Source organism: Bufo gargarizans, chromosome 4 (genome assembly GCF_014858855.1).
Source record: "Bufo gargarizans isolate SCDJY-AF-19 chromosome 4, ASM1485885v1, whole genome shotgun sequence".
In the NCBI taxonomy this organism is placed as follows: domain Eukaryota; kingdom Metazoa; phylum Chordata; class Amphibia; order Anura; family Bufonidae; genus Bufo; species Bufo gargarizans.
In genome coordinates this window covers 189,157,975-189,183,721 of record NC_058083.1, presented here as the reverse complement: position 1 = coordinate 189,183,721, position 25,747 = coordinate 189,157,975, and the positions used below count along the sequence as shown (strand labels likewise).

The 25,747-nt window shown below is 40.9% G+C and overlaps 1 protein-coding gene across 1 annotated transcript in view; it reads left to right on the top strand.

Moving 5' to 3' along the window:
- Positions 1–22,482, top strand: part of LOC122936326 (T-kininogen 2-like) — a 33,177-nt gene extending 10,695 nt beyond the window's left edge. Inside the window, exons 3-11 of the mRNA XM_044292475.1 lie at positions 714–801; positions 2,699–2,728; positions 5,448–5,623; positions 7,215–7,325; positions 10,847–10,931; positions 12,977–13,125; positions 15,335–15,442; positions 17,493–17,582; positions 21,776–22,482. Coding sequence (XP_044148410.1) covers positions 714–801; positions 2,699–2,728; positions 5,448–5,623; positions 7,215–7,325; positions 10,847–10,931; positions 12,977–13,125; positions 15,335–15,442; positions 17,493–17,582; positions 21,776–22,348 — 1,410 coding nt within the window. The 3' untranslated portion in view covers positions 22,349–22,482. The remainder of the gene's footprint in view (positions 1–713; positions 802–2,698; positions 2,729–5,447; positions 5,624–7,214; positions 7,326–10,846; positions 10,932–12,976; positions 13,126–15,334; positions 15,443–17,492; positions 17,583–21,775) is intronic.
- The last annotated feature ends 3,265 nt before the right edge of the window (positions 22,483–25,747 follow it).

Sequence of the window (25,747 nt, the reverse complement as noted above, 5' to 3'; positions counted from 1 at the left end):
ACTGCGCTTACCGGAGCTCTGGTGAGTGATGCAGGCTTTCCAAGGACACCGCCATACATCGTATAGTGGCAGTGCTTGGTATTGCAGCTCAGCCCCATTGACTTTAGTAGGGCTAAGCTGCAACCAGGCCATGTGACCGATGTAGTGATGTCACTGGCCTAGGAAGAGGCTGCAGCGCTCAAGGCTTCTTCTAACAGCTGTTCGGTGAAGGTCCTGGGTTTCAGACGCCTGTAGATCTGATACTGATGACCTATCCAAAGTCATAAATATCTTTTCATGGATAACCCCTTTAAGGCCCCTTTCACATGAGCGAGTTTCACGCTCCGGACTTGCAGCACAAGTATGCGGCAGCTCCTGACCTCCCAGCACTGATGGCGTCACATAGCATCATATTGATTTATGTTGCTATGTAACCCTTACAGTTCTAGAATGTATTGGATAATACTGACATAATGCTGTCAGTGTTATCCAATACATTCCAGACCTCTAAGGGTTATTTAGCATCATAAATCAATATAATGCTATGCGACACAGTCAGTGCTGGGAGGTCAGGACGAGGGGGCGCTCTCACTGACACATGCTGCGAGTCCGATGCGTGGAACTCGTGTAAAAGGGGCCTTAGTCAGTGGGATGGTGAGGCAATAGCAGGCACCATCCACAGACAAGACTAATCACATACAGTCTCGTTAAGGCATCTTTTCTTCTCTGTCCAGGAATATCGTGAATGCTCAGCACATGTTCAAGTCAATACAGAAATAAAACGTGGGGGTATCTTTAACCACCATTGTTCTGATACAATAGGTATGTACAATGCGGCATCAACCATGATATGGATAATTGGGTCCTGCTTCTGAGAGTCCCCATAATCAGGGGTGCTAGCCAGGGCAGCCATAAAATAATTGCTCATGAAACATTGCAGTCATCGCTAATTCAGAGAACACCTCAGTTATCACAGATGCTCTAATGGGGTAATCCAAGGGTTTTATTTAAACCCAACAACTCCATTCCTAGTACACAGAGACAGTTAACTATGAATGACTACACAAGTGGGGAGGGGATCCATCAAGACCACTGGAACGAGATGCACCTTAGAGCCGTGTCTCTTCTCCGTGCACCAGAAAATCAAATCTACGATAGCTTGAGTTTGGCGTAGACTTGAGCTTTGATGTATACAAATTTTGGTTTGAAAAATTTGTGACTTTCTTATGTTTAAGTGTACTGAAAACAAATTCAAAGAAAAAAAAAACTTTTTTCCTCTTGCAAGTTAAATTTTTTTTGCCAGAAAATACAAACGTACATAACTACTGCCATTGTAACAGCCCATACAATAAAATGAAAGGTGTTTTCTGGGAGTGCAACATTAAGAACCGATTTTCCAGATAGCTCATCAGTATCCAATCAGTGGGGTCTGACTCCCTGCACCCGCTATTTGAAGAAGCCGAGCACCTGCATCCTCCTCATAGCACACCAAGCATAGCCCCGTACATTGCATAGTAGTTGTGCTTGGTCCTACAGCCCAGGCCCATTCATTTGAATGAAACTGAGTTACACATAAGCCATGTGACCATTGAACATACATGATGTCCCTGGCCTAGCATGAGGCAGCAGCACTCTCCAGAGCGTTGTGGCCTCTTCAAACAGCTGATTGTTGGGGGTGCCAGGAGTCAGACCCCCATAGATCTGAAATGGATGACCTATTCTGAGGATATACCATCAATATTGTACTTCCTGAAAACCCCTTTATCCAATTATTTATGGTAACAATGTTAGTAAATGATCCCTCCCACAATAAAACAATCCCTCCTACAGCTACAGTGACAGAAAAATCACTGCATCCTGACATCCCAAAATAGGAGTTAAAGGGGTATTCCCATCACAGACAATGGGGGCATATCGCTAGGATATGCTCCCATTGATAGGTGCAGGTCCCAACTCTGGGACCCGCGGCTACAATAAGCGACGGAGCGGGGAAATGAAAAGAGGGCCCGTTCATTTCTACGGGGCCACTGAAAATAGCCGAGCGCTGGGACCCGCGCAGAGTTGGGACCCGCACCTCTCAGACAATGGGGGCATATCTTAGCAATATGCCCCCATTGTCTGAGATGGGAATACCCCTTTAAACAACTCTGACATTTTCTTTCATCTTTTTTTTCTTCAAATTCACTTTTTTACATCATATTTATGCATTTTGTGCTATTTACCTCCTTGGTGGTCCAGCTCTCCTCTGTCTATTCACTGAAGAAGACAGTATATGCAACCAGAGATGAGCAGTGGCATCACCAGCCTTACCCAGATAACCCTGGCCCTTACTTTAGGGTGGTTTTACACATGCTGATCCTGGCCCTAAATGAGTGCCAATAAAAGAAGTTGATGCAAACTAAAAGTACAAGCATTCGTCACCGTTTAGTTTGCATACTGTTGACAGCACGATTTCTCATAAGGCTATGTGCTATCAACCGGAGAGTTTTTTATGTGTGTATAAAAGATACGATCAGACAAGCCGGTTTGTTGGCTGATCGGTGGGTTGTTTGGAGTGGGCGATGATCAAAAGAAAGTTTGTTCCTTGGTGCTTTCTTGTTCAGGCAGTTCCATAGACTTGCTAGACATGATGGGATGATAACTTGCAATTTCACAGTAAACTATAAAATAAGATTCAGTTTGGTTACCAAGTGAGAAGATAACTGTGTGCTTTTTTCAGGGGAGCAGCCAAAACTACCAGAAGAACAAGGTGAACATCTTTATTATTATTCTGTATTCTAAGTTTGGTTACATTAAGTACAGAGAACCAACAGATTATATAATGCATCACAAAAAGACTGCAAACATATGTCACAAAGAGGGACAGAGTGCTGATTGTAGGAGGCTAAAGCTGGTCATACACTTCAGTTCATCCTAGTCATCCCTCGCTTTCTATATGGAGAAGAGAATAAGCTGCTGACAGACATCTCTGGCAGCAGCTTATATCCCAGGGGAACAAGGAACCAGGCATACCGAAATCCAACATGCCCAATCCTTCTTTCTCCGACATCTGGTGTGAAAGGCAGTCTAGTAACTCTCAGATGGTTTTATAATCCAGCAGAAATTACATTTATGTGTATAGGCCACTTTGGTGTACATTTTAAGGTCAAGACGTGTTTAAAGCATGAAGAAAAGATCTCCACAACTGTAATCCTTTCACTGTAAAAAAGTATTTGATCCCTAGGGCCTCATGCACACGAACGTATTTTCTTTCTGTGTCCGTTCCAGTTTTTTTTGCGGACCTTATACGGAACAATTCACTTCAATGGGTCCGCCCAAAAAAATGGAAGTTACTCCGTGTGCATTCCGTTTCCGTATGTCCGTATTTCTCTTCAGCAAATAAAATAGAACATGTCTTATTATTGTCCGCATTACAGACAAGGATAGGACTGTTCTATTAGGGGCCAGCTGTTCCGTTCCTCAAAATACGGAATGCACACAGATGCCATCCGTATTTTATGTGGATCCGTTTTTTGCAGACCGCCTCATGCAGACCGTTTGCATGAGGCCTAAGTGTGCATCACACTTCTGGGGCCACACCTATGTTGGTCCCCCAAACCCTGACCCTCCTGTTGAGCCAAATCCAGGCATAGGATAAATGAGAGGTGGGTGCACATATGTGCCGCATTCTTCATTTACTTCTATAGGAGCAGAAACACATGCGCACGTTAACTCCCAGAGAACAGAATAGATAGAGCACCCACCTGTCACCTCCTATAGCCGCCCTAATCCTGACCAAATGAACGCCCCCTAAAGATGGGAGGGCTCATACACTGGAACCTGGATCCTACCGACCCTAACGGTCCCTTGCATAGAGGTCAGGGATAGGAGACAACCGGTTCCTCAAGGAAACGGACAAACCGGAGTCTCCAACGGCCTAGTAACAGAAGGGAAAATATAGAATCAGTAGCAACTGAATGGCAGGTAAGCACCTGGAGAAACAACAGCACACCAGAACATCAAACACTTACCTGCCGCAGCAAAGATGGAAAAACACCAAAACAACCTGGACCCCCATGCGGACACCAATCCAAGGTGGCTCCAGGCAAAGTTGCAAATATCTTTTAGGTTCACCCCTCCGGGAAACCAATAGGACCCCCTTTTCGGAGGTAACAACAGACAGGGGAAAATATCAATCATACATGCAGATCACAACACCAAACCGACCTGACATGGAACATCAGACCTAAACAACATCATGACATAAACAACTAAACCCCAACATAAACCACACCAAACAACATAACAGGTGAGGAGGGGAAAGGAGACAAAGGGAGACAAACAATGTCCAACTAGGATGCCCTCACACAGGTAAGATGACACATTCAGAAAGGAGCAGAGCTCCTACACACTACACCAGACAATGACACTACCTCTCTATTCTTTCTCCTCCTGGGGATATGAATGAAGGGAATACCCCTTTAAATTAAAGTGTAACTGCCATTCTATTTTTGTTTGTGTAATGTACTGTATAGGGGCAGTGATGCTGACCATTTTTGTAATATACTTTAATTACTAAAATCATACATTTCTATTAGAAAAATAGCTCTAAAGTGGCCCATTTGAGCCTAAGGCTACTTTCACACTAGCATTTATATTTTCCGGTATTGAGATCCATCATAGGATCTCAATTTCCGGAGAAAAACGCTTCCATTTTGTCCCATTCATTGTCAATAGGGGAAAAAACGTAACTGAACAGAACGGAATGCTCCAAAGTGCATTGTCTTACGTTCTCATATCAGAGAGCAAACCGCAGAATGTTGCAGTCTTCTTTCCATCATGGGATGCGGAGTAAGATAATACAACTGGATCAGTTCCTAACGGATGCAGATGGTTGTATTATCAGTAACAGAAGCGTTTTTGCTGAGCCCTGCCGGATCCAGTAAAAACGCCAGTGTGACAGTAGCCTTAGCGCTCCTCTGTCTTCTGTTTACATAACAGAGGAGACTTGCTAACACTGACTGTGTTATGTAAACAGAAGACAGAGGAGCATTGCTAAGGCTCAAAATTGGACTCTTTAGAGCTATTTTTCCTAATAGAAATGTATGATTTCAGTAATTAAAGTATATTACAAAAATGGTCAGTATCACTGCCCCTATACATTACACAAATAATAGCAGAATGGCAGTTACACTTGGATATTTAACACTGCACTATATAGGTCTGTTACTAAGACATTATGCAGTGGAATCATTATAGTTTCGTGCCAGTATTATGTGGGCATTGTGTGTCAATATGTAAGTGTTAATATTAGATATTTTATGGCATGTGGAAGGGAGCTTGAACAAAACATGTTTTCCAGGGCCATGCAAAGCCTTTCTCCAGCCCTGTTAATTATAAGTAATGTCAAGTGCTGTATTGGGTACATGGGGAAGTGTAGAAGACATCTAACTCTTATAAGCTAATTCATGTATTTACAATACTTGCAGTTATAGAGCCGATTGTGCCGGCTGTCAATCGCCCTTGCTTGGGATGCTTTCATGTCATAGACACAAACAGTGAGTTGTTGGTACCAATAATGAAGTCGGCAATCGAAAAAATTAACAGAATAGGAAACCACCAATTCCACTTTGACCTTGAAAATTTTATAACGGCCAAACAACAGGTGAGTAACAACTGTTCCACGATGCGCTTTGTATCTTGACATCATTGGAAGGTTGAAAGCATCAACATTTCTCCCATATATAGAACAATCCCTTTATGAGGAGCAACAATCCAGCAGTAGACTAGAAAAGCTAGCATATGGATGGGGATACATGACAATTGTAATTGAGATGCTGCTATTGCATCTTGATACATAGTTGTGTTTCATGCAGCTTATTGATGTTATTGTATCCATACTATGATCGCTCCCCTCTGAGGACCAGTGACTTTTTCAATTAATTAAATTATCACTGACTTTTTTGGGGGCTTTTAGTGTATACCAATAAAGTGCTTAGATTTTATTCTTACTCACATCCACTTTTTAGTGAATAGCAATAGGTTTTCTGGGATTTTAATATTGATGGCGTATCCTTAGGATAGGACATCAATAGCTGATCCAGCTGATCCTCCACCAACCGGCTGATTCAGAGTTGCTCCAGCTCCAGAACTACACATCTCCTCCCATTCTGTAGTGGGCTGAGCTGCTAACTGCAGTGCTGCTTCCATTCACTTCAATCCTGAAGACAGGCCGTCAGTATTAAAACCCTGGAAAACTCCTTTAATGTGTGTTATTTAAAACCTCATTAGTAAGCGTTTCTTTATTTTCCAGAGCTATGTATTGCTGACTATTATAGGATGTAACTGTTCCTTCCAGAACACTGAACAGTGGCGCCTGATCAGCCCTGTCTGGCGATATTACACCACAGTCTCACCCTCACAGTATCATCGTGGAACACCCATCCTAATTTTAAAAAAACTAGATACACAGGAAGCTTTACCTATCCTGTCTAACTTGCCCATAAGATGGTATTTCTGTATGGCACCTATATGGGATATCATTTATTAGGCTATACCACAATTGTCATATAGGTGTGGGTCCCACCTCTGGGACCTGCTCCTATCTCCAGAATGGAGCCCCGAAGTGAACAGAGAAGGCACATATGCGTGTTTACCCTCCATTCCCTGCTATGGATCATCTCAAAATATCCGAGTGTACTCACTTGGCCGTTTTCAGAAGTCCAATGAAAGTGTATAGAGAGTACATCACACATGTGCAGTTGCTCCCCATTCAATTCAAGGCCCTGTTCTGGAGATATGAGTAAGTCTCAGGGGTGGGACCCACACCTATCTGAGAGTTATGGTATATCGTAGCACTATTTCTTAAATGCCCCAGATGGGACAAATTGAATGCATCTACTAGTGATCCACATACATATTTCTCTGGTCTTTTACCAAATTGCAAGGGTCGGGAGGTATTATTCACAACATCATAAATTTATACCGAATTTTGTAGTGGCAATGGCTTATTGCATTAGTGGTCAGTGCCATTACACAATTCACCTGAAATCCACACTGATGATAATTCGGTGAAACACCAGAAAAACATGTTAGCACCTTTACTACTGAAAATTTCACTCGTCATCACACTTCAAACATGAAAAAAAAAGAAAACACTTAAAAAATAGACATCCAAATAGCATAGTTATGTTTAATAAATACAGTATCTGCCTACTTTATACTAAATATTCTTATCCATTTAATATCTGATTTAGGTTGTTAGTGGGTGGAACTACAAACTGGAGTACGAAATCAGACAAACTAATTGTTCGAAAAGTTTAGTTCCTAAATGGACTCCAGAAGAATGCTCACTTGACAAAAATGGGGTAAGTGGTCTAGTGAATTATACATCTCCTGTTTATATTTATCTCTTTATGTATCTTCTGCTTCATTTTTAGAAATTCATGGGGGTAAGACTATTATATTCCACAGTTTGCTACGCACTATATCTAGCAGAAAAATTTCCAATGATTTCTTACGATTTTTCTATTGTTTCAAAAACTCAAAAACCCTTTAGGGCAACTGTTCCGAGATAAATGATAGACTGCTTTCTGCTGTGTAGATTATCCTGCTACAATGTTTCCACTGTGGAATATTCAAAAATGTACTTGTGTTTTATGCTGAATCCTTTGACCACTGATGTCATTGGAGAATAGGTGAATAGGGTATGCTGCACAAAACATTTTAACTGTAAAAACAACCAAACACAAAAATCTGCATATGTGTTTACCCCTATTACTCATACAGTTACTTTTTTTTTCTGTCATACTGTAATATGCCTCCCAAGAGGTCATTAAAAGTCCTCTGGAGACTCTGATACATTTTTTTTATATTTGCACTTTTCCACTGTAACTGGGACATCTATATAAGTCCCACTTACAGGGCAAAACAGGCCACAGTTGGGGCATTGTACACAGGCAGAGATGAACATGGTGTGCTAAGAGCCAGCAGCTCTGCTCTGCCCAAGACACCTGACTTGTTATGGTGTTAAGCACAGTTGTCTTTGAAATATATAATCTTCAGCATTCAGATATCTACACTGAACAAAAATATAAACACAACACTTTTGGTTTTGCTCCCATTTTGCATGAGCTGAACTCAAAGATCTGAAACATTTTCTACATACACAAAAGACCCATTACTCTCAAATATTGTTCACAAATCTGTCTAAATCTGTGTTAGTGAGCACTTCTCCTTTGCCAAGATAATCCATCCCACCTCACAGGTGTGGCATATCAAGGTGCTGATTAGAGAGCATGAATATTAGACAGGTGTGCCTTAGACTGCCCACAATAAAAGTTCATTCTGAAATGTGCAGTCGCACAGCACAATGCCACAGATGTCGCAACGTTTGAGGAAGCGTGGAATTGGCATGCTGACTGCAGGAATGTCTACCAGAGCTATTGCCCGTGCAATGAATGTTCATTTGTCTACCATAAGCCGTCTCCAAAGGTGTTTCAGAGAATTTGGCAGTCATCCAGCCGACCTCACAACCGGTGTTTGCTGACGTCAACGTTGTAAATCGAGTGGCCCATGGTGGCAGTGGGGTTATGGTATGGGCAAGTGTTTATTATGGACAACAAACACAGGTGCATTTTATTGATGGCATTTTGAATGCACAGAGATATTGTGACGGGATACTGAGGCCCATTGTTGTGCCATTCATCCACGACCATCACCTCATGTTGCAGCATGATAATGCATGGCCCCATATTGCAAGGATCTGTACAGAATTCCTAAAAGCTGAAAACATCCCAGTTCTTGCATGGCCAGCATACTCGCCGGACATGTCACCCATTGAGCATGTTTGGGATGCTCTGAATCGGCGTATACAACAGCGTGTTCCATTTCCTGCCAATATTCTGCAACTTTGCACAGCTATTGAAGAGGAGTGGACCAACATTCCACAGGCCACAATCAACAACCTGATCAACTCCATGCGACGGAGATGTGTTGCACTACTGCGTGAGGCAAATGGTGGCCAAACCAGATACTGACTGGTTTTCTGTTTTCTGACTCCCCCCCCCCCCCCCCCCCCCAGTAAGGCAAAACTGTGCGCATTTCAGAGTGGTCTTTTGTTGTGGGCAGTCTAAGGCACACCTGTGCAATATTCATGCTATCTAATCCGCTCCTTGATATGCCACACCTATGAGGTGGGATGGATTATCTCTGCAAAGGAGAAGTGCTCGCTAACACAGATTTAGGGTCCATTCACACATCGCCGGCACCAGCGGACCGCACATCGCCGGCACTAATAGAATATGCCTATTCTTGTCCGTGAACGGAAGTGCAGGTCCTCATCTCCGGATCGATAGAAGTGAATGGGTCCGCATTTCCGTTCCGCAAAATGTGAATGGAGCCTGAAGACAGATTTGTGAACAATATTTGAGAGTTATGGGTCTTTTGTGTATGTAGAAAATGTTTCACATCTTTGCGTTCAGTTCATGCAAAACCGAAAGTGTTGCGTTTATATATTTTTTTTCAGTGTATATTGAAACACGTTTTTAATGAATTTTAAATAAAATCTTTTTATGCGGTAATACTAATTTAACTTTTTCTCTACTTTGTAAAGGAAGTCTATGGTACATTAGATGTATACATCAGGTGGGCTTAATGCCCAAATGCAGTGTGTACTTATCCTTAGCTATGTAACACAAATAGTAGAGCTGGGCTAGGTTTTCCATAATCTGGGGCAAAGGTTCCACTCACAGTCCTCACCCTGACCCAGTCAAAGTAGCTTGGTCCCTCTCCTGTCAATCAGCATACAGAGCACATGCCCTGGTTGCCCCCTTCTGCCCTAACCATGCCCCAAGCAGTAGTATCCTTCTAACCCTGTGCAAAATCTCTAAAGCAAATGTGAATATGAAAGAAAAAGAAATGTACCAGAATAATGTGACACTGAAAATACTGAACCCTAAGGCCGCTCCATGATGATTACTGGGTAAAATCAAAAGCAGAGTGGAAGAATGGTGGTTACATTTAATCCCAACCCCCACATATGTCTCTGCTCTTGTACTGTAGCTTCTCAGAACAGCCCCATGATATTGCCCCACGGACATTGGATCCTCTACTGATGTAGCAGAAATCAAACTGATGGCATTTGTCAGACGGATCAGGATCCTGATCCGCCTTACAAATGCATTGAAATGCAATAATTTTTTTAGTCTTCGCATGCGCAGACCACAATGCCAGATCCATTTTGCTGGAACACTCGGGCCTGATCTGGCATTAATGCATTTCAATGCAAGCAAGTGTTCCGGAATTTTGGCCGGAGATAAAACCGCAGCATGCTGCAGTATTATCTCCATCCAGAAAAGGCAAAAAGACTGAAGACTTCTTGATGCATCCTGAACGTATTACTCTCCATTCAGAATGCATTAGGATAAAACTGATCAGTTCTTTTCCGGTATAGAGCCCCTAGGACGGAACTCAGTGCCAGAAAAGAATAACGCTAGTGTGAAAGTACCCTAACAAAGCTACAACCAGCCCTGTACATCACATGGGTCCAGAGATCTCCATATTCACTTCTCCAATTGCTCTTCTAGATTATCTTCAGCCAGGGATGTGTCCTTTCTGCTGCAGCTCTCTCTCTCAGAACATATCGCTGGTGACAATTGAAGGTTTTAACTGAGCACATTGGACCAAAAAATAAATTAAAAAAACAGCAGTTGCAATATGTGGATATATTTTATTGAATAGCTCACTGTCTATACTAAATTTTTAATTATATGCAATTCCAAAAGTATTCAGATCTAGATGCTGGTTTGAAAGATGTAGAAAATGCTTTGTGACAAGGATTTTGGGCAAGGATATTTAATCATTTTTCTATCAAATATATTTTTTTCAGCAAGGAGGTCAATGTACTACCGATGTGTTTGTGACACCAAATGAAGAAATCAGGGATATACTGTTAAATTGTCACTCAAGCACAGGTAAAAATATGCAAGAAGATATCACCTCATATACATATTTAAGTGAATATCTATTTCTTCATAAGAACGGTGATCCCCAAATGTTGCAGCTCACATGTCACTTTCAAATATGACAGATGGCATGGAGCCACAATGAACAGCAAAATGTAAGAATTACAATGATACAGTTTTTACCGCCACTAATATGGTTTTAACCCTAGTAGCATGTAATGGTAATATATAAGTGTAGGTTTGGAATAAGTAAAATAATGTGTATTATATTTCTGTTGTAGTAGATGACATTTACAACTGACATTTCTTTTTTGAATGGTGCATTTTATACAACACAATGGGGACCACAATGTGAGCAGGTTCAGGAAAAAGTTAGCACATACTGTCAGTAATTTTTATCAGTATTTGGAAACCAAAACCAAGAATGTGTCCCAAACACAGACGAGGAAAACATTTCTGTATTATACGCTATCTCTGCGGGTTCCAAATCCGGTTTTGGCTAAAAGCTACTGATGCATACTGACCAAGTAAAGAAACACTGACCATGTAGAAGTCACCTAAATCCCAGTTAAATCCATGATCTGGGTGCATTCATTTTATGATAGCATCTACACAGAAATATGATAAAATTGTGACGGGGTATTATAAGAGGTAATTCACATTGTTGCAGAAATTTCTCTGACTGAAAATCAGGTCCATTCATCATCTGAATGAAGTCGTTCTGGTGGCAAGCACATGGCTTTCTAAAAAAAACATAAAGATTAACAGGAAACATTAACAAAATTCTAGCTTTCTAGAATTCTGTTGCAAATTGGAGTACATAGAGTGTACAAAATGTATAATGTGTTTTTGTTTTTCACCTTCCTTAAAAATTCTTAAAAAATGTTGAGTAAATGGGTCATGATGAAAAAGATACTATATACACTGCTAAAATGTACTCTAACCTTTACAGATGAACTTAATGTGACCTTCTCTAAACTTTTGAATGCACATGTTCAACTGTTCAATGTTTCATAACTTTTTGCACAACTTGCTGTAGTCTAACAAGGGGCTTAACGGCAAAATTCACAATAGGTGTTTGGTCCATGAATCGCCAAATAAATTTCCTGGTTCAATTAGAATTGCTATTTAAACAGCCCTCCTCATCATGCTGTTCACAGTTTAACATCATGAGTAGTGATGAGCGAGCACCGAAGTATTTAGGTGTTCGGCCCGAACACATTGCTATATTCGTGTGCTTGGCCGAGCACCCGAGTATAATGGAAGTCAATGGGAGACAACCAGGCACACACTGCTTGGAAGAGAAAAGGGTGTCTGGTTCATAACAAAAAGGTTCGAAATTGATGGAAACACCATCAAAATGGTTTGGAAACAACATTAAGAGGATAGCTGGATGCGTCTTAGACTCCTATTATGTACAACATACAATAGACAACCACACAAAGGCTGTATGGCAAAAGCCAGGTATGTGCAAGCCATCAATATATCCATGAGACAGATAACAGCCAGCATACCTTACAATGGCAGCCTTGTACACTATGAGATATTCCAAACCAGCTCTCATCTGACTGAGAACCAGTAAACCTCAAAGTTATTTTGCATCTGTTGGATGGCTTGGGTGGACCTGCACACCTAGATCAATATCATTAGGGTGACAAAAAGTTTTCCGATTGTCCTAATATTTAATAACCTTTCTATACAGTTTTGTCATGTAAAAACGAATTTGCATAAACATGGGCATATATCGAACCCCAGAAAATGTCTTTGCCATGGGCAATTCAGCGCAAGGCAAAGGAGAACATTGGAGCATGAACTGCTTCGATGCTCAAGTCATGGGGGCTGCCTGTGTAAAAATGGGGATATGTCCGGGTTCAGCTCTGAACCCAGACAACCCCTTTAAGAGCATGATGGTTCAGATTAGACATTGATCTGATGCTGACAGATAATTTGCTCCTAAAGTTCATCAAAACTTTGTGATTCTAGATAATTGATGATATCTACACGTATCAACATGAACCAATTGGTTTACCACCCAACATTTTATCTGTCTTCAGGATTTTGTCTCAGTTGCCCTGATGAAGTAGAAAGGAATGATCCTGCACTGCTGAATTTGCTGGAAAAATTCATTGAGGAATATAATTCCCACAGTAACCACACAAAGCTTTATAAAGTTCAGAGTGTTGAGAGTGCGTCAAGGAAATTGGTAAAGTATTCCTTTATACTTGGTAAACACCATTACCACAGCCAATGTTTGGCTAATACTATGGAAATTACTCCCAATGTATATCTAATATGCCCTTAGACTCATTAGCCAGTATACGTTTTACTGTTTTAAACAGTCTAAGCTTTTCAATTTAACTGTATGAAAAGTGTATTACATATATAGAAGTCAATAGTAGTTATCTGTGGCTGTAGATTCATATGTACGTCTGGTGCATATTTTTGGCAGGCTATTTTGAATGGACTCACCAAACATTGTGCCAGAATTTGGTGTAAATTAGTAAAAGGCTGAAGAATAGCAACACTCCAAAGTAGAAAAAAATGTTGCTTTGTGTTCCTATAAATATGTACAGCAAAATCATGGACAATTAAAAAAACTGAAAGAGTGCAACTATATAATAAAGCTATTATAATAAATACTGTGCATATATATATAAAGATATATGTGAGTTTAATGGTGGATATACCTATATAAAAAGGGTGCATGGTCCATATACCATCCATACAAATCATCCAGGTGGCACCTTCATTACACACCTCTGCCTCTGTCCAGACCTAGCAAATGGAAGTTTGGTGTCACAGGATGGCCACCATTGCTGTCATGAACGAGAAACCCAGAATGCTACGGAATAGAATCATATCGTCTTTAGCGGCAATGCAGGTTCTGTTTAGGATCTTATGTCGGCACCCCTAAGGCCTCTTTCACACGAGCAAGACGGTTTGGCTCCGGATGCGTTCAGGGTGCGTTCCGTGAAATTCTCACCATTTTGCAAGAAAGTTCAGTTAATTTTGTCTGCAATTGCATTCAGTTGTTCAGTTTTTCCCGCGCGAGTGCAATGCGTTTTGATGCGATTTTCACGCACGTGATAAAAAACTGAATGTTTGCAAACAACATCCCCTAGCAACCATCAGTGAAAAACGCATCGCACCTGCACTTTCATCCGGATTCAATTCGTTTTCACTGAAGCCCCATTCACTTCTATGGGGCCAGGGCTGCGTGAAAAACGCAGAATATAAAACCTGCTGTGATTTTCACGCAACGCAGAACTGGTGTGTGAAAAAAACGCTCATGTTCACAGACTTATTGAAATGAATGGGTCAGGATTCAGTGCGAGTGCTATGTGTTCACGTCACGCATTGCACCCGCGCGGAAAACTCGCTCGTGTGAAAGGGGCCTAGTAGTGATAAGACGGACATTAGACTATACCTCTAACTTAATTCAGACTAGACCCGAAAATTGATTAAGAGCCCAGTCTCCTAACCTCATTCAGATTACTAACATTATTTTTATCTCAGACCCCTAAACTCATTTAGATACCAGATCAGATCTTGTATTTCCCCTATAAAATAACTGGATAGACTGTGCCCCTACACACTATGACACAATCAGATCAGACTGTGCATGGACGAGACACTGCGAAAGGGTAATGTCAGTGCTTAGTTTATTCATATATTCTCAATTCAATGGGAAGCAGCACGAGGAAAAAAGTATCAGCATGCCCTATATTGGGACAGAATTAGCGCCGAATCTCCCATTGAAATGAATAGGAAGCTGAAAATAATGCTTCACGTATGTCCATGCGTTTTCTGTGTGCAGATCTGCTTCAAAAACCTCCAGCTTAAAATTCAGCTTTGTACTGAAGCGAATGCCTATTGGTTCAAAAACAGAAGTATCAAAAAACACATAAAAAAGTGAGCTTTTTTTCACGCTGAAAAATAACAGGGATTCGGCGCTGATTTTTAAGCGTGTTTTTCAAAATCAGTCATGTGATCTGGCCCAAAGAAAAGGTAAAGGTGATCCACTACTGTTTTATTATGGAAAATGCAAGCATCTACTAAAAGAGACATGCCAAGCAAGCTGGACATAGCAGATACGACAAACTATCCTCTCAAGATAGCGGGAGAGATTTATCAAAACTGGTGTAAAGGAAAATTGGCTTAGTTGTCCATAGCAACCAATCAGATTCCACCTTTCACTTCCCAAAGGAGCTGTCAAAAATGAAAGGTGGAATCTGATTGGTTACTGTTACAGTTTTGATGAATCTCGCCCAACGTATTCACAATTTTTCTGTAAATACAAATGAAAGCAATCCAAAAACAGAAATAAAAGCACCATAGACACCAGAATCATAAATATGTTTTTATTTTGAGGACAAAACTGAGACTATTAAATTCTTATATTTTTTCTGTAGGTTCAAAATGAAAAACAATACAAAGCGACGTTCACAATTCAAGAGACCAATTGTTCAAAATCAGACTATAGCGTCCTGGGAGAAGAGTGTGGCATTGAACCAGCCAGTGTAAGTTTAAAAACTGTCATAAAAAAACAAGTGCATTACTGTTGATTATATATTAGAGAGATTCATGAGAATTCCTGACATGTCTCTCTAATAACATTTCTTGATTAATCTTTTCAAAATGCGTTCAAAAGTCATCATTATTTAATCACCAGCCTCCTAGAAGCCTGCTGAGATGTTCTGCTACATACGAAGACTACTTTCACATCTGCGTTTTTGCTGGATCCGTCATGGATCAGCAAAAACGCTTCCGTTAGGATAATGTTCATCCGTTATGAACGGATTGTATTATCTCTAAAATTGCCATGACAGATCCGTCTCTAAAACCATTGTAAGTCAATAGGGGACGGATCTGTTTTCTTTTGTGTCCAAGAAAACGGATCCATTGACTTACATTATGGTTCATGCCAGATCCATCTTGCTCCACATCCCATAACACACTGAGAAATGCTGCTTGCAGCGTTTTTCTGTCCGGCACGGGAACGCAACTGGAACTCAATACCGGAAAGGAAAAGCGCAGATGTGAAAGTAGCCTAAACAAGCATGTAGTGTAGTGCATGAGTAGTTCACATGCTGTTTTGTCATTGTTTGAGCCCATTCTCCTGTTTTCCCCCTTTATTATTACTACTAAAAGGCCCATTTTCACTGGTAGTTTATACATGTACTTTGCACTTTCCACCATAGCGGTCTATTTCCAATATCCCTTTTTTCCACAGCAGTAGTTTCCATTCTCAACTAGAAAATAGCTCAAGGGATTTATTAAAAGAATACAGTTTTAGGCCTCTTCACACGAACGTTTTTTTTTTCCGTTTAGGTTCCGTTTTTTGCATTTCGTATACGGAACCATTCATTTCAATGGATCCGCAAAAATAAATAAAGGAAGGTACTCCGCATGCCTTCCGTTTCCGTATTTCCGTTCCGTTCAAAGATAGAACATGTCCTAATATTGTCCGCATAACGGACAAGGATAGTACTGTTCTATCAGGGGCCAGCTGTTCCGTTCTGCAAAAAACTGAATGTACACGGACATCAGCCGTATTTTTTGCGGATCCGTTTTTTTCAGACGGCAAAATACTGAAAAAGTTATACAGTCGTGTGCAAGAGGCCTTATGCTGTTTTAAATGCATTTTCTTTAACCCCTGAAAGATGAAGCCAATTTGCATTTCTCTTCCCCACAATTCAAGGGTCATAATTTTTGTAATTCTCCAATTAAATAGCCATACGAGGTTTTTTTTTTTTTTGCTAGACAAGCTGCATTTTTAATGCCATCATTTAATTTACCACGTCTTATTGGAACACGTGTATGTCATAATGTGTGAAGGGGCTAAACCATACAGTTTCAAAGCTCTAAACAGTTTCTGGACGTAAAGCAGTGAAAACGTCATCACACCTGGCCAAGTCAATGAGAGTGCAGAGAGAGCAGAGCCTCTAGGTGTAGTGGCAATGTCCCTCTTGCTCCTAGAGGCTCATTTGCACATATTAAAACATAATTTTTCTCAGCAATTCGGACACATATGAACATAGGGCCAACACAGATTCCTTCAGCTGCCAAGCGCACATGTAACAGGTCAGCCAGTTTCATAGGTACAAATCTGCTGACAGATGCCGTTTACTGGAGACCAATCACAGAATAAAGTTATTCCACTTACTTGTCTATTAGGTTCATGCCATTCTAAAAACGATTGCATGCCAGTTTATATGCAAACATTAGCAGATAAACTGACATTGGGGAGATTTATCAAAACCGGTGCAAAGAAGTTACACAGTTATCTATGGCAAGCAATCAGATTCCAGCTCTTATTTTCAGAATCCCTTTGGAGAATGATAGCTGAAATCTAATTGGTTTTGCATTGCACTTACTTTGATAAATCTGCTCCATTGTGTCTCTAGAACGTCATAGGGCTCCCATGTGATGACTTCGTCCTTCTTGAGCATGCCTCATACATGGAAGCACAGTAACAGATCAATGTCTTACACATTCTTGTTCATCCGCTATTAACTGCAATGTTTGATTGTGCTTGATGTCAATTTTCTTTGTCCATCTCTATTTTAGCAAAACTTGTCTTGTAATGCAAACATCAATGTTGGAAATGAAACAGTGAACGTTTTGCCAGACTACACATGTGATACTTCTGCATTTGAAGTAAGCTGTTTCTTTTGCATGTATCATTTAGTATCTGTACAATTTTCCTCAATCCATTTTTTATTTATTTTGGCATAAATTAATAGTACAGGCAAATACAAAAAATAATTTGTAATATATTTTTATTATAAAATGCTTCAATCTCCTCTCATCAGACTCCTGCCCTCCCCCCACTCTTCACTAAGGGCTCAATAGCAAGTAAGGGCCCCATAGCAAGGTTCAAACCAGCCCCCCCCCCCCACACACACACACACAAGACAGAAGGGTGCCTGTTCCATTTTTTTACGGTGTGACGGATCAAGTTGAATGGGTCTGGATCCGTCTGCAGAATCCACACAGATGTTGCCTGTGCATTGGGGACAGCAAATTGCGGCCCCCCAATGCACAGAACGGCAGACCCACGGCCGTGTGCATGAGGACTAACACTCAGTTACATCTTGACTGAGCTGCCTGCTCACTGAAGGAGCAGATCAGATACATTTCTACAGAGAGGGGAAGGGGAGGAGGAGAAGGGAGGGGCTGCTGGAGACAGAGGCAGAGATACTGACAAAGAAACCGCTGCTGGTTTGTAAGCTTCACTGCTGGATTTACATCTAAACCATCTAGTGTCCTCCTTACTGCTGCTGCTTCTTAGGTTGCTGTATAGAGTTAGGAGTAGGATCCCCTGTTTCTCCATGTGTAGTGTATGGACAGATATGATACCATCTGAATGTTGCTAAAAATGCCAGATACAAGTCTGATGTCCAGAAATAGTCATCTTCCTCATGTAGTACACATGGCAACATATTGTCAAAAAATTACCTGAAAAGACACTAAACGTTTTCTTTGTCTTCATAATTAAATACATGTAGTGCTTTTACGTCTTTCAGTGGTTTCCACAACTTGTAACCAGCAGCACACACTATGCGAGAAATGTATCAAGACTGGCATTTCTTACACCAGTCTTGATCTAGTTTGTGTTAGACGCATTTCTAACCTTCAGTGCACCATAAAATCAAATCAACACCAGCTATGAGCTGACTTGGATTTGAGATATAGTTTTGAAAGTGTCATGTATGATGTCAAACCATAAAGTGTCAAGGGGTGATATATACCGTAGGCACCAAAACTTGACTTTTTAACTCTGCAAAAATGTCCAAACAGTTTAATATATTCCCCCAGTGGCTTTTCATTTTGGAGATTCAGAGATGTGTTGTATAAATTTGATGTCCTAATATTTCAAGTGTAAACCATACAACCTATTATATTGCCGTAATCAGCGGTTATCGCCAAGTTAGCCACCAATAAGTCCTCATTTCACCTACACAATGCAACTGGGAATATGAAGCATTATGTAAAGCCTAATTAGTGCATGCAAAGTAGTTCTCCGAGAGGAGGGAAAACTCACTAGAGTACCAGATAAGGGTACTTTCACACTAGCGTTTTTGTTTTCCATTGTTGAGTTCCGTCACAGGAGCTCAATACCGAAAAAAAAAAAGATCAGTTTTATCCTAATGCATTCTGAATGGAGAGCAATCCGTTCAGTATGCATCAGGATGTATCTGTTCAGTCCCTCTTACGTTTTTGGGCAGAGAAAATACCGCACCATGCTGCAGTTTTCTCTCCGGCCAAAAAGACTGAACACTTGCCAGAATGCCGGATCCGGCATTAATTTACATTGAAGTGTATTAGTGCCCGATCCAGCAATAAGTGTTCCGGCAAAACGGATCCGGCTTTTCAGTCTGCGCACGCGCAGACCTTTAAAAATGCAAAAAAAAATGAATACTGGATCAGTTTTCCAGAAGACACCTGAGAGACAGATCTGGTATTTCAATGCATTTGTCAGACGGATCCGCATCCGGATCTGTCTGACAAATGCCATCAGTTTGCGTCCGGATTGCCGGAATCCTCTGCCGCAATCCTCTGCCACAAGTGTGAAAGTGCCCTAAAGCTATGTTCACATTAGTGTTTTCAATCCGTCATAGTATGTCAATAGCGGAAGAAAATACTTCAGTAATTGTCCCTATTCATTGTCAATGGGGACAAAACTGAACTGAACGAAACGGAATGCACCAAAATGCATTCCTTTCCGTTTGGCTGCGTCCCCATCGTGGACAGAAAAAAAACGCTGCAAGCAGCGTTTTTCGTCTGTGATGTGGTGGGGAGCAAGACACAATAGAAAATGGATCCGTCCCTCATTGACTTTTAATGGTGTTCATGATGGATCCGTCATGGCTATAGAAGACATAATACAACCGGATCCGTTCATGACGGATGCATGCGGTTGTATTATTGTAACGGAAGCGTTTTTGCAGATCCATGACGGATCCGCAAAAAATTCTAATGTGAAAGTAGCTTTAGTTAGTGGTGCACAACCGTTTTTGGTTTGGGGGCCGCATTGTCGCATTGCTCTATTTCAAGAGGCCTAAAAAAATGGCCTATTACACAAGCTAATACAAAGTAAATCGGACAAACCTAGAATGAGTTCATCCTTCCCAGTTCATGCCTCACAGTCCATTAACCTCAGTTGATTTCATTTCTTAACCTTCCCTCAGCCTTACTTCTTATACCACTTGTACCCATTGACTAACATGTGGAGGACATCTAATTGGCTAGAACAACATTTCAACCCTAATCATAAGTCTAATCCTGTTTTAGTGGAGGCAGTTGTATAACTTGAAATGCGGAGGGAAGATTACTGTCCGGGCACTTCTTGTGAAGACCTAGATGACAGATAATAGTCACCTTTACCATAAACAGAAATTGCTCTGGACAGAAAACGTTATGTTCTCTCAGCCACAGTGTCTCTGCTGGCCTAGAAAACCCTTAGGCCCCTTTCACACGGGCGAGTTTTCCTCACGGGTGCAATGCGTGATGTGAAAGCATTGCACCCGCACTGAATCCTGACCCATTCATTTCTATGGGGCTGTGCACATGAGCAGTGATTTTCACGCATCACTTCGCAGCATGCTTCTATATTGTGTGTTTATCACGCAACACAGGCCCCATGGAAGTGAATGGGGCTGTGTGAAAATCGCTAGCATTCGCAAGCCAGTGCGGATGCGGTGCAATTTTCACGCACGGTTGCTAGGAGGCGATCGGGATGGAGACCCGATCTTTATTATTTTCCCTTATAACATGGTTATATGTTATAAGGGAAAATAATACAATCTACAGAACACCGATCCCAAGCACGAACTTCTGTGAAGAAGTTCGGGTTTGGGTGCCAAACATGCCGATTTTTCTCACGCGCGTGCAAAACGCATTACAATGTTTTGCACTTGCGCGAAAAAATCCCGCATTTCCCGCACCGCACCCGCACCTTTTCCCGCGACGCTCGTGTGAAAGAGGCCTTAGGTTTTGCCATTTGATTGAAACAAAGGGATCTTTATCCTTCCAATCTACCCTCTAGACATCACCTTTGAGTTGTACATAGCTTCCGATTGTAACTGATTGTAACCTGATTAAATGTCCTCCAATGTTAGATCAATGTGCCATGTGTGAATATCATATATAATTTACAGTATATAAAAATATGTAATATACCAATACTACCCCACTTGAATCATTTCAGATCTGAATTGATTCATCAAACAAAAAGAAGAAAAAAAAAATATATATATATATATATATATATATATATGTACACATATTCTGGTTCATGTTTAATTATCGTTGCTAATTCTAAGCGTTTCTCCCTTTCTTTCATCCTCTTAAGTAGTTTTTTCCCACAGCAATATAATCCGAAAAAAACACATATTAACATAAACTGCATGAGTAGACCTGCTCTAGTTCAGGACCAGGAACTGTAATCCAGCGCAGTGCGGCACTCCTGGCAGAAACACAGCTGATCACACTATCAGCTATCCAGTAGGACAGGGGCCGCAAATAGTGGTTCTGTGGGCCGCATGTGGGTTGTGCACCCCTGACCTAAGTCTATGTCCAATCTATTAACATGCCTGGTAACATGACAAAGGATGAAAATCAAAACCTTATCCATATAAAAAATAGACCCATCCACAGAAAGCTGTTTTGGTGTGTTTTTGCCCTTTGTAAGTGAAGGTTACAATACTAGAATGGCTGTCGAAAAGTCTTTGATGTCAGTCTGGGGGAGTAAAGTTTCTCCTACTCGAAATTGTATTTTCCCTGTATTTATTGTATTTCTAATTAGTATATGTGTAACAATGGAAATTCAACATGTTTTGTTTTCACAGCGTACACGTATAGTTATCAAAGGTTTATCACCTCTCCGCTCGGTGATGCCAATTCTTACTAGATCACAAAGAAGGATATCTCGCTCATCTAAGAAATCAAATCATGAAAAAAAAGAAAAGAAAGACAAAAAGGGCAAAAAGGGCAAAAAACATAATGGCAAAGATTATCAGTCTTCTGAGGAATCTGCAGAAGAAGACAGAAAAAAGCCACAAGTCCTTCCTAGACCGACACAGCAAGCAATTCCTCAAGTCCCAGAGATAGACACTAGTGTGCTTGTAACAACAACCCAACAAGTCAACCCAACAGACGTACATATGGCTCCTTGTAAAGTGGCAAACCCTACTAGACCAGACATACCCCCCTTTCCATATATACCAGATATAGTTGTACTTCCAGAAAAAGTAACTATTCATGAGATAGTTATATTAGATTTTCCATCTGTAGCGCCTGAACAGGTCCCAAAGTGTCCAGGAAAGCTATGGCAACCATTATTGCCTACTGTACAAATTCATACTGATAAACCATTTATTATTGACGGCCTCTCATTTGATGATTCAGATCTACTACCATAAAGTGAATAAAAATTACCCAGTTCAGACACAGCTGATATGACCATATGAAAAAAATAAAAAATAAAAATTTCTGTGTATAAGGCTGGTTCAAAACTAACACCACTGACAGGCTGTAATAAAAGCTAATCAATATATTGAAAGTGTGTGCCACTTTTTTTTATGTATCGATACATAAATAGAAACATGAACTCCTTTATTATATTTTAGAATAAATATGAAACACATATGGTATATCATTACAATCTGGGAAGAAAACTGAAATAAGGTAAATGTGATGGCTTTGTACTAAAATCCATTAATGGGAACCTGTCAGTAGACCACGGGCAGTATGAAACTCTGACAGGCTCACAGATTACAAAAGAGGAGAATTTTCAATAGTTTATGGCACCTTAAAAAAGTTGCCGATTATTGTGCACTCCACAATTTGTAACTTATTGACCTTTTAGCCACTGTTTAAAAAGAGTCAAGCACATAGAGAAGTGTTTGCAGTTCTCTCAGCGCAGCCCAGCTTGACTGACAGGTCTTTCCCTACCTGTATTTATTAAGAAGCCTGTTAATGAAGCCGAGCTGAAGGGAGGAAATCGAAGACGAGTCAACCAGTGAACACTACTCCCTATGCCTCTCTTTAAAGTGATGAAAAGTATAAAGAACACTCAGCTCGAATCAGTAATTCTTATTTTCATACTGTTACGACTGCATTCAGTGTGAACTGAGCCCAAAAGCAGACACCGTGATGAGAAGTGGTATTGCAGAATAGACTGGAATAAAGGCAGCAGCTGATGATTGATGATGATGATTGTCAGAAGCTGAAGCATGGTCAGAGACAAGCCAGAGGTCAGAAGCTGGCATCAGATTGTAGTGTGGTACAGAGAATCAGAAAGGCTCAGGGTCAGACAGTTCCAGTAGTCAAGCAGGCGGCAGGCAAACAGAATGGTCAAACAGGCTGGGTTAAACACAGGAGATCAGAATAGAAGACCTTTGCTATTACGATAGTAACTCAACGCTCAAGCAACTTCCTGGAAGGGGAAGTTGCTATTTAACCTTGTAACCCCGCTCAGGGGCCATGCTGGGAGGCAGAAAGCACATGCCCCTGGAAGCATACATGAATGGAAGCGGCGGGTGCACGCCCTTTGGGACGCCAACATAGCATGGAGCACAAAGACAGCGTGGGTAGAGGATGCGTATGGCAAGCGCGCGTCTGCAACATCTGGCGGAGTGACGGAGACAGCAGAGGACAGCGAGGCAGGAGATGCAGAGGATATGACAGGTGAGACAGCAGAAGTTATGGCAGAAGGCCTAGGCCTAACACATGCTCATTGCTGTTCCTGAACTTTGCAGGCGCAATCCGGCAGAATGATGCAGAGTGTTACAATCGTGCTTTGCCTGTACCACCCGCTCCAGCTTCAGCTGCTTGTCGGAGTGAACTGGTGCCATCTCCTGGTACAGCTATTCACTAGTGCTATTGCACTGCGTATACTTCTCTCGGTTAGGGCAGGTTCACATCACCGTTATGAATTCCATTGTTTCTTTCAGTAATAACATGGTTATAATGGAAAATAATGCAATTCATAAGATGGAATTCAAAATGAAAATCTTTAGAGTAATTCCGTTTTGATCCGTCATCATAAAGGTTTATGACCAAGCATTTCTGTTATGCAGGACGGAAAAGAAAGTCCTCTACTATTACAGATCAAAACGGAATGCCTCTGAAGGTTTCCATTTTGAATTCCGTCTTATGAATTCCGTTATTTTCAATTATAACCATGTTATGACAGAAAGCAAAAACGGAATTCATAATGGTGATGTGAACCCACCTTACTTGTGGTGTGAATTTTGCCTATGTGCTTGTTCTTTGCCTTAGGTCTGTATTGCATGGGTTAACCCTCCCTTTTTTGTGTATCACTGCACATGTTCGACTACTGAGCTTGTTAAAAGGGGTATTCCCACATTGGACATCAGCTAGGATATGCCCCTATGTCTCATAGGTGCAGGTCCCACCTTTAGGGAATGGAGCCCACATAGAAGTGAATTGAGCGGAGGCTGTGCAGGCGCAGCACTATGAAGTGCCTTTTGCGCTGTGGCATTAAAAGAATTTTGATATCTCTGACTCCTAGTCTAACCAGACTGTCTATTACTCTGTAATTCCTCTAGCGCCGTTCTATGGAAACAGTAGGTTTAAAGAGCACACCAAATGCTTGAAATAACTTCTTTATTAACTTTAACTTTTCTTCATATATAACAGTCACCTCCACAGCAGATAGTCCGTGTACATAACACGTGTTGAAAAGATATCAGAACATATATACTGAGAGGTATATCTGAGGTCTAACTAATAGTTCTGCTTGCTCAACTTGGTTTGCAGTTTGCAGTATGCAATTGCTTATGATCTGGTATGAGCAGTTCGCAGTTTGTATGCAATTTGTATGGAATCTGGTTTGTATGCTTGCAATTTGGTGGAACTGTAAGTAAACACATATATGGCTGGTTCAGTATACAATTCTAATCACAATACTAACAATATGAACATTATATAACTGTTCTAAATACCTATTTTGGCCTCTTGTTCCAGTAAAAACACAGCTCTCAGTGGAGTGAATGTCTTTTCAGCTCCTGTCTCTGGTGAATAATGATTCCAGCAGCTCCTGCTAGTGGAATTCCCAGACAGGCTGTGTGTGAGGCTGGCTGCGATTTGTGAAAACTCTTGCTGTGTGAGAAGCTGGCTGTGATTGGTCTAGACTTCTGCCCAGCAACAACACATTAACACTATGCTTTCTGTTGTTTCTGCTGTGTCACTGAGCTTACCTTACATTACAAAAGGAATCTTAAAAGGCATATTATCTTTTTCTGCTTCTGTGAACACAAAATATAACAGTTATATGACATCCAAAACATGATGTCATAGTAAATAACTCTGCTTTTGCATTTAACATATAAACATAGGAACCGTATTAAGGTTATTAGCAGGTTTAGCTGTATACACATATAAGCTATACTAGCAACCTAAGACAGGTCTTAGCTGGCCAGCTACACTCCCACCAAAATTACCTATAATTCTATGTTCTTAGTGGTAGGACTTGAACATGAATTTGAGGAACTTTCCATCAGGTTCTCAACTTCCAAGTGTCTTTTATCACTTAAGTAGAACAACTAACTTCTGTATAGGACGTTCCAACTTGAGTGGAGTAGTGAGATGTTTTCCTTTTTTGTCAAGTTTTGAGTCTCCTATTTGTAACAACACTCTTCTTACTAGTTTGTCTTCATCCTTTTGAACTTCTAGAACTTTGGCCAATTTCCATTGACTTCTAGGTAAATCTTCTTCTACTAACACTATGTCACCAACTTGGACATTTCTTCTGGGTGTTTGCCATTTACTTCTTAGCATAAGATTGACTAAGTACT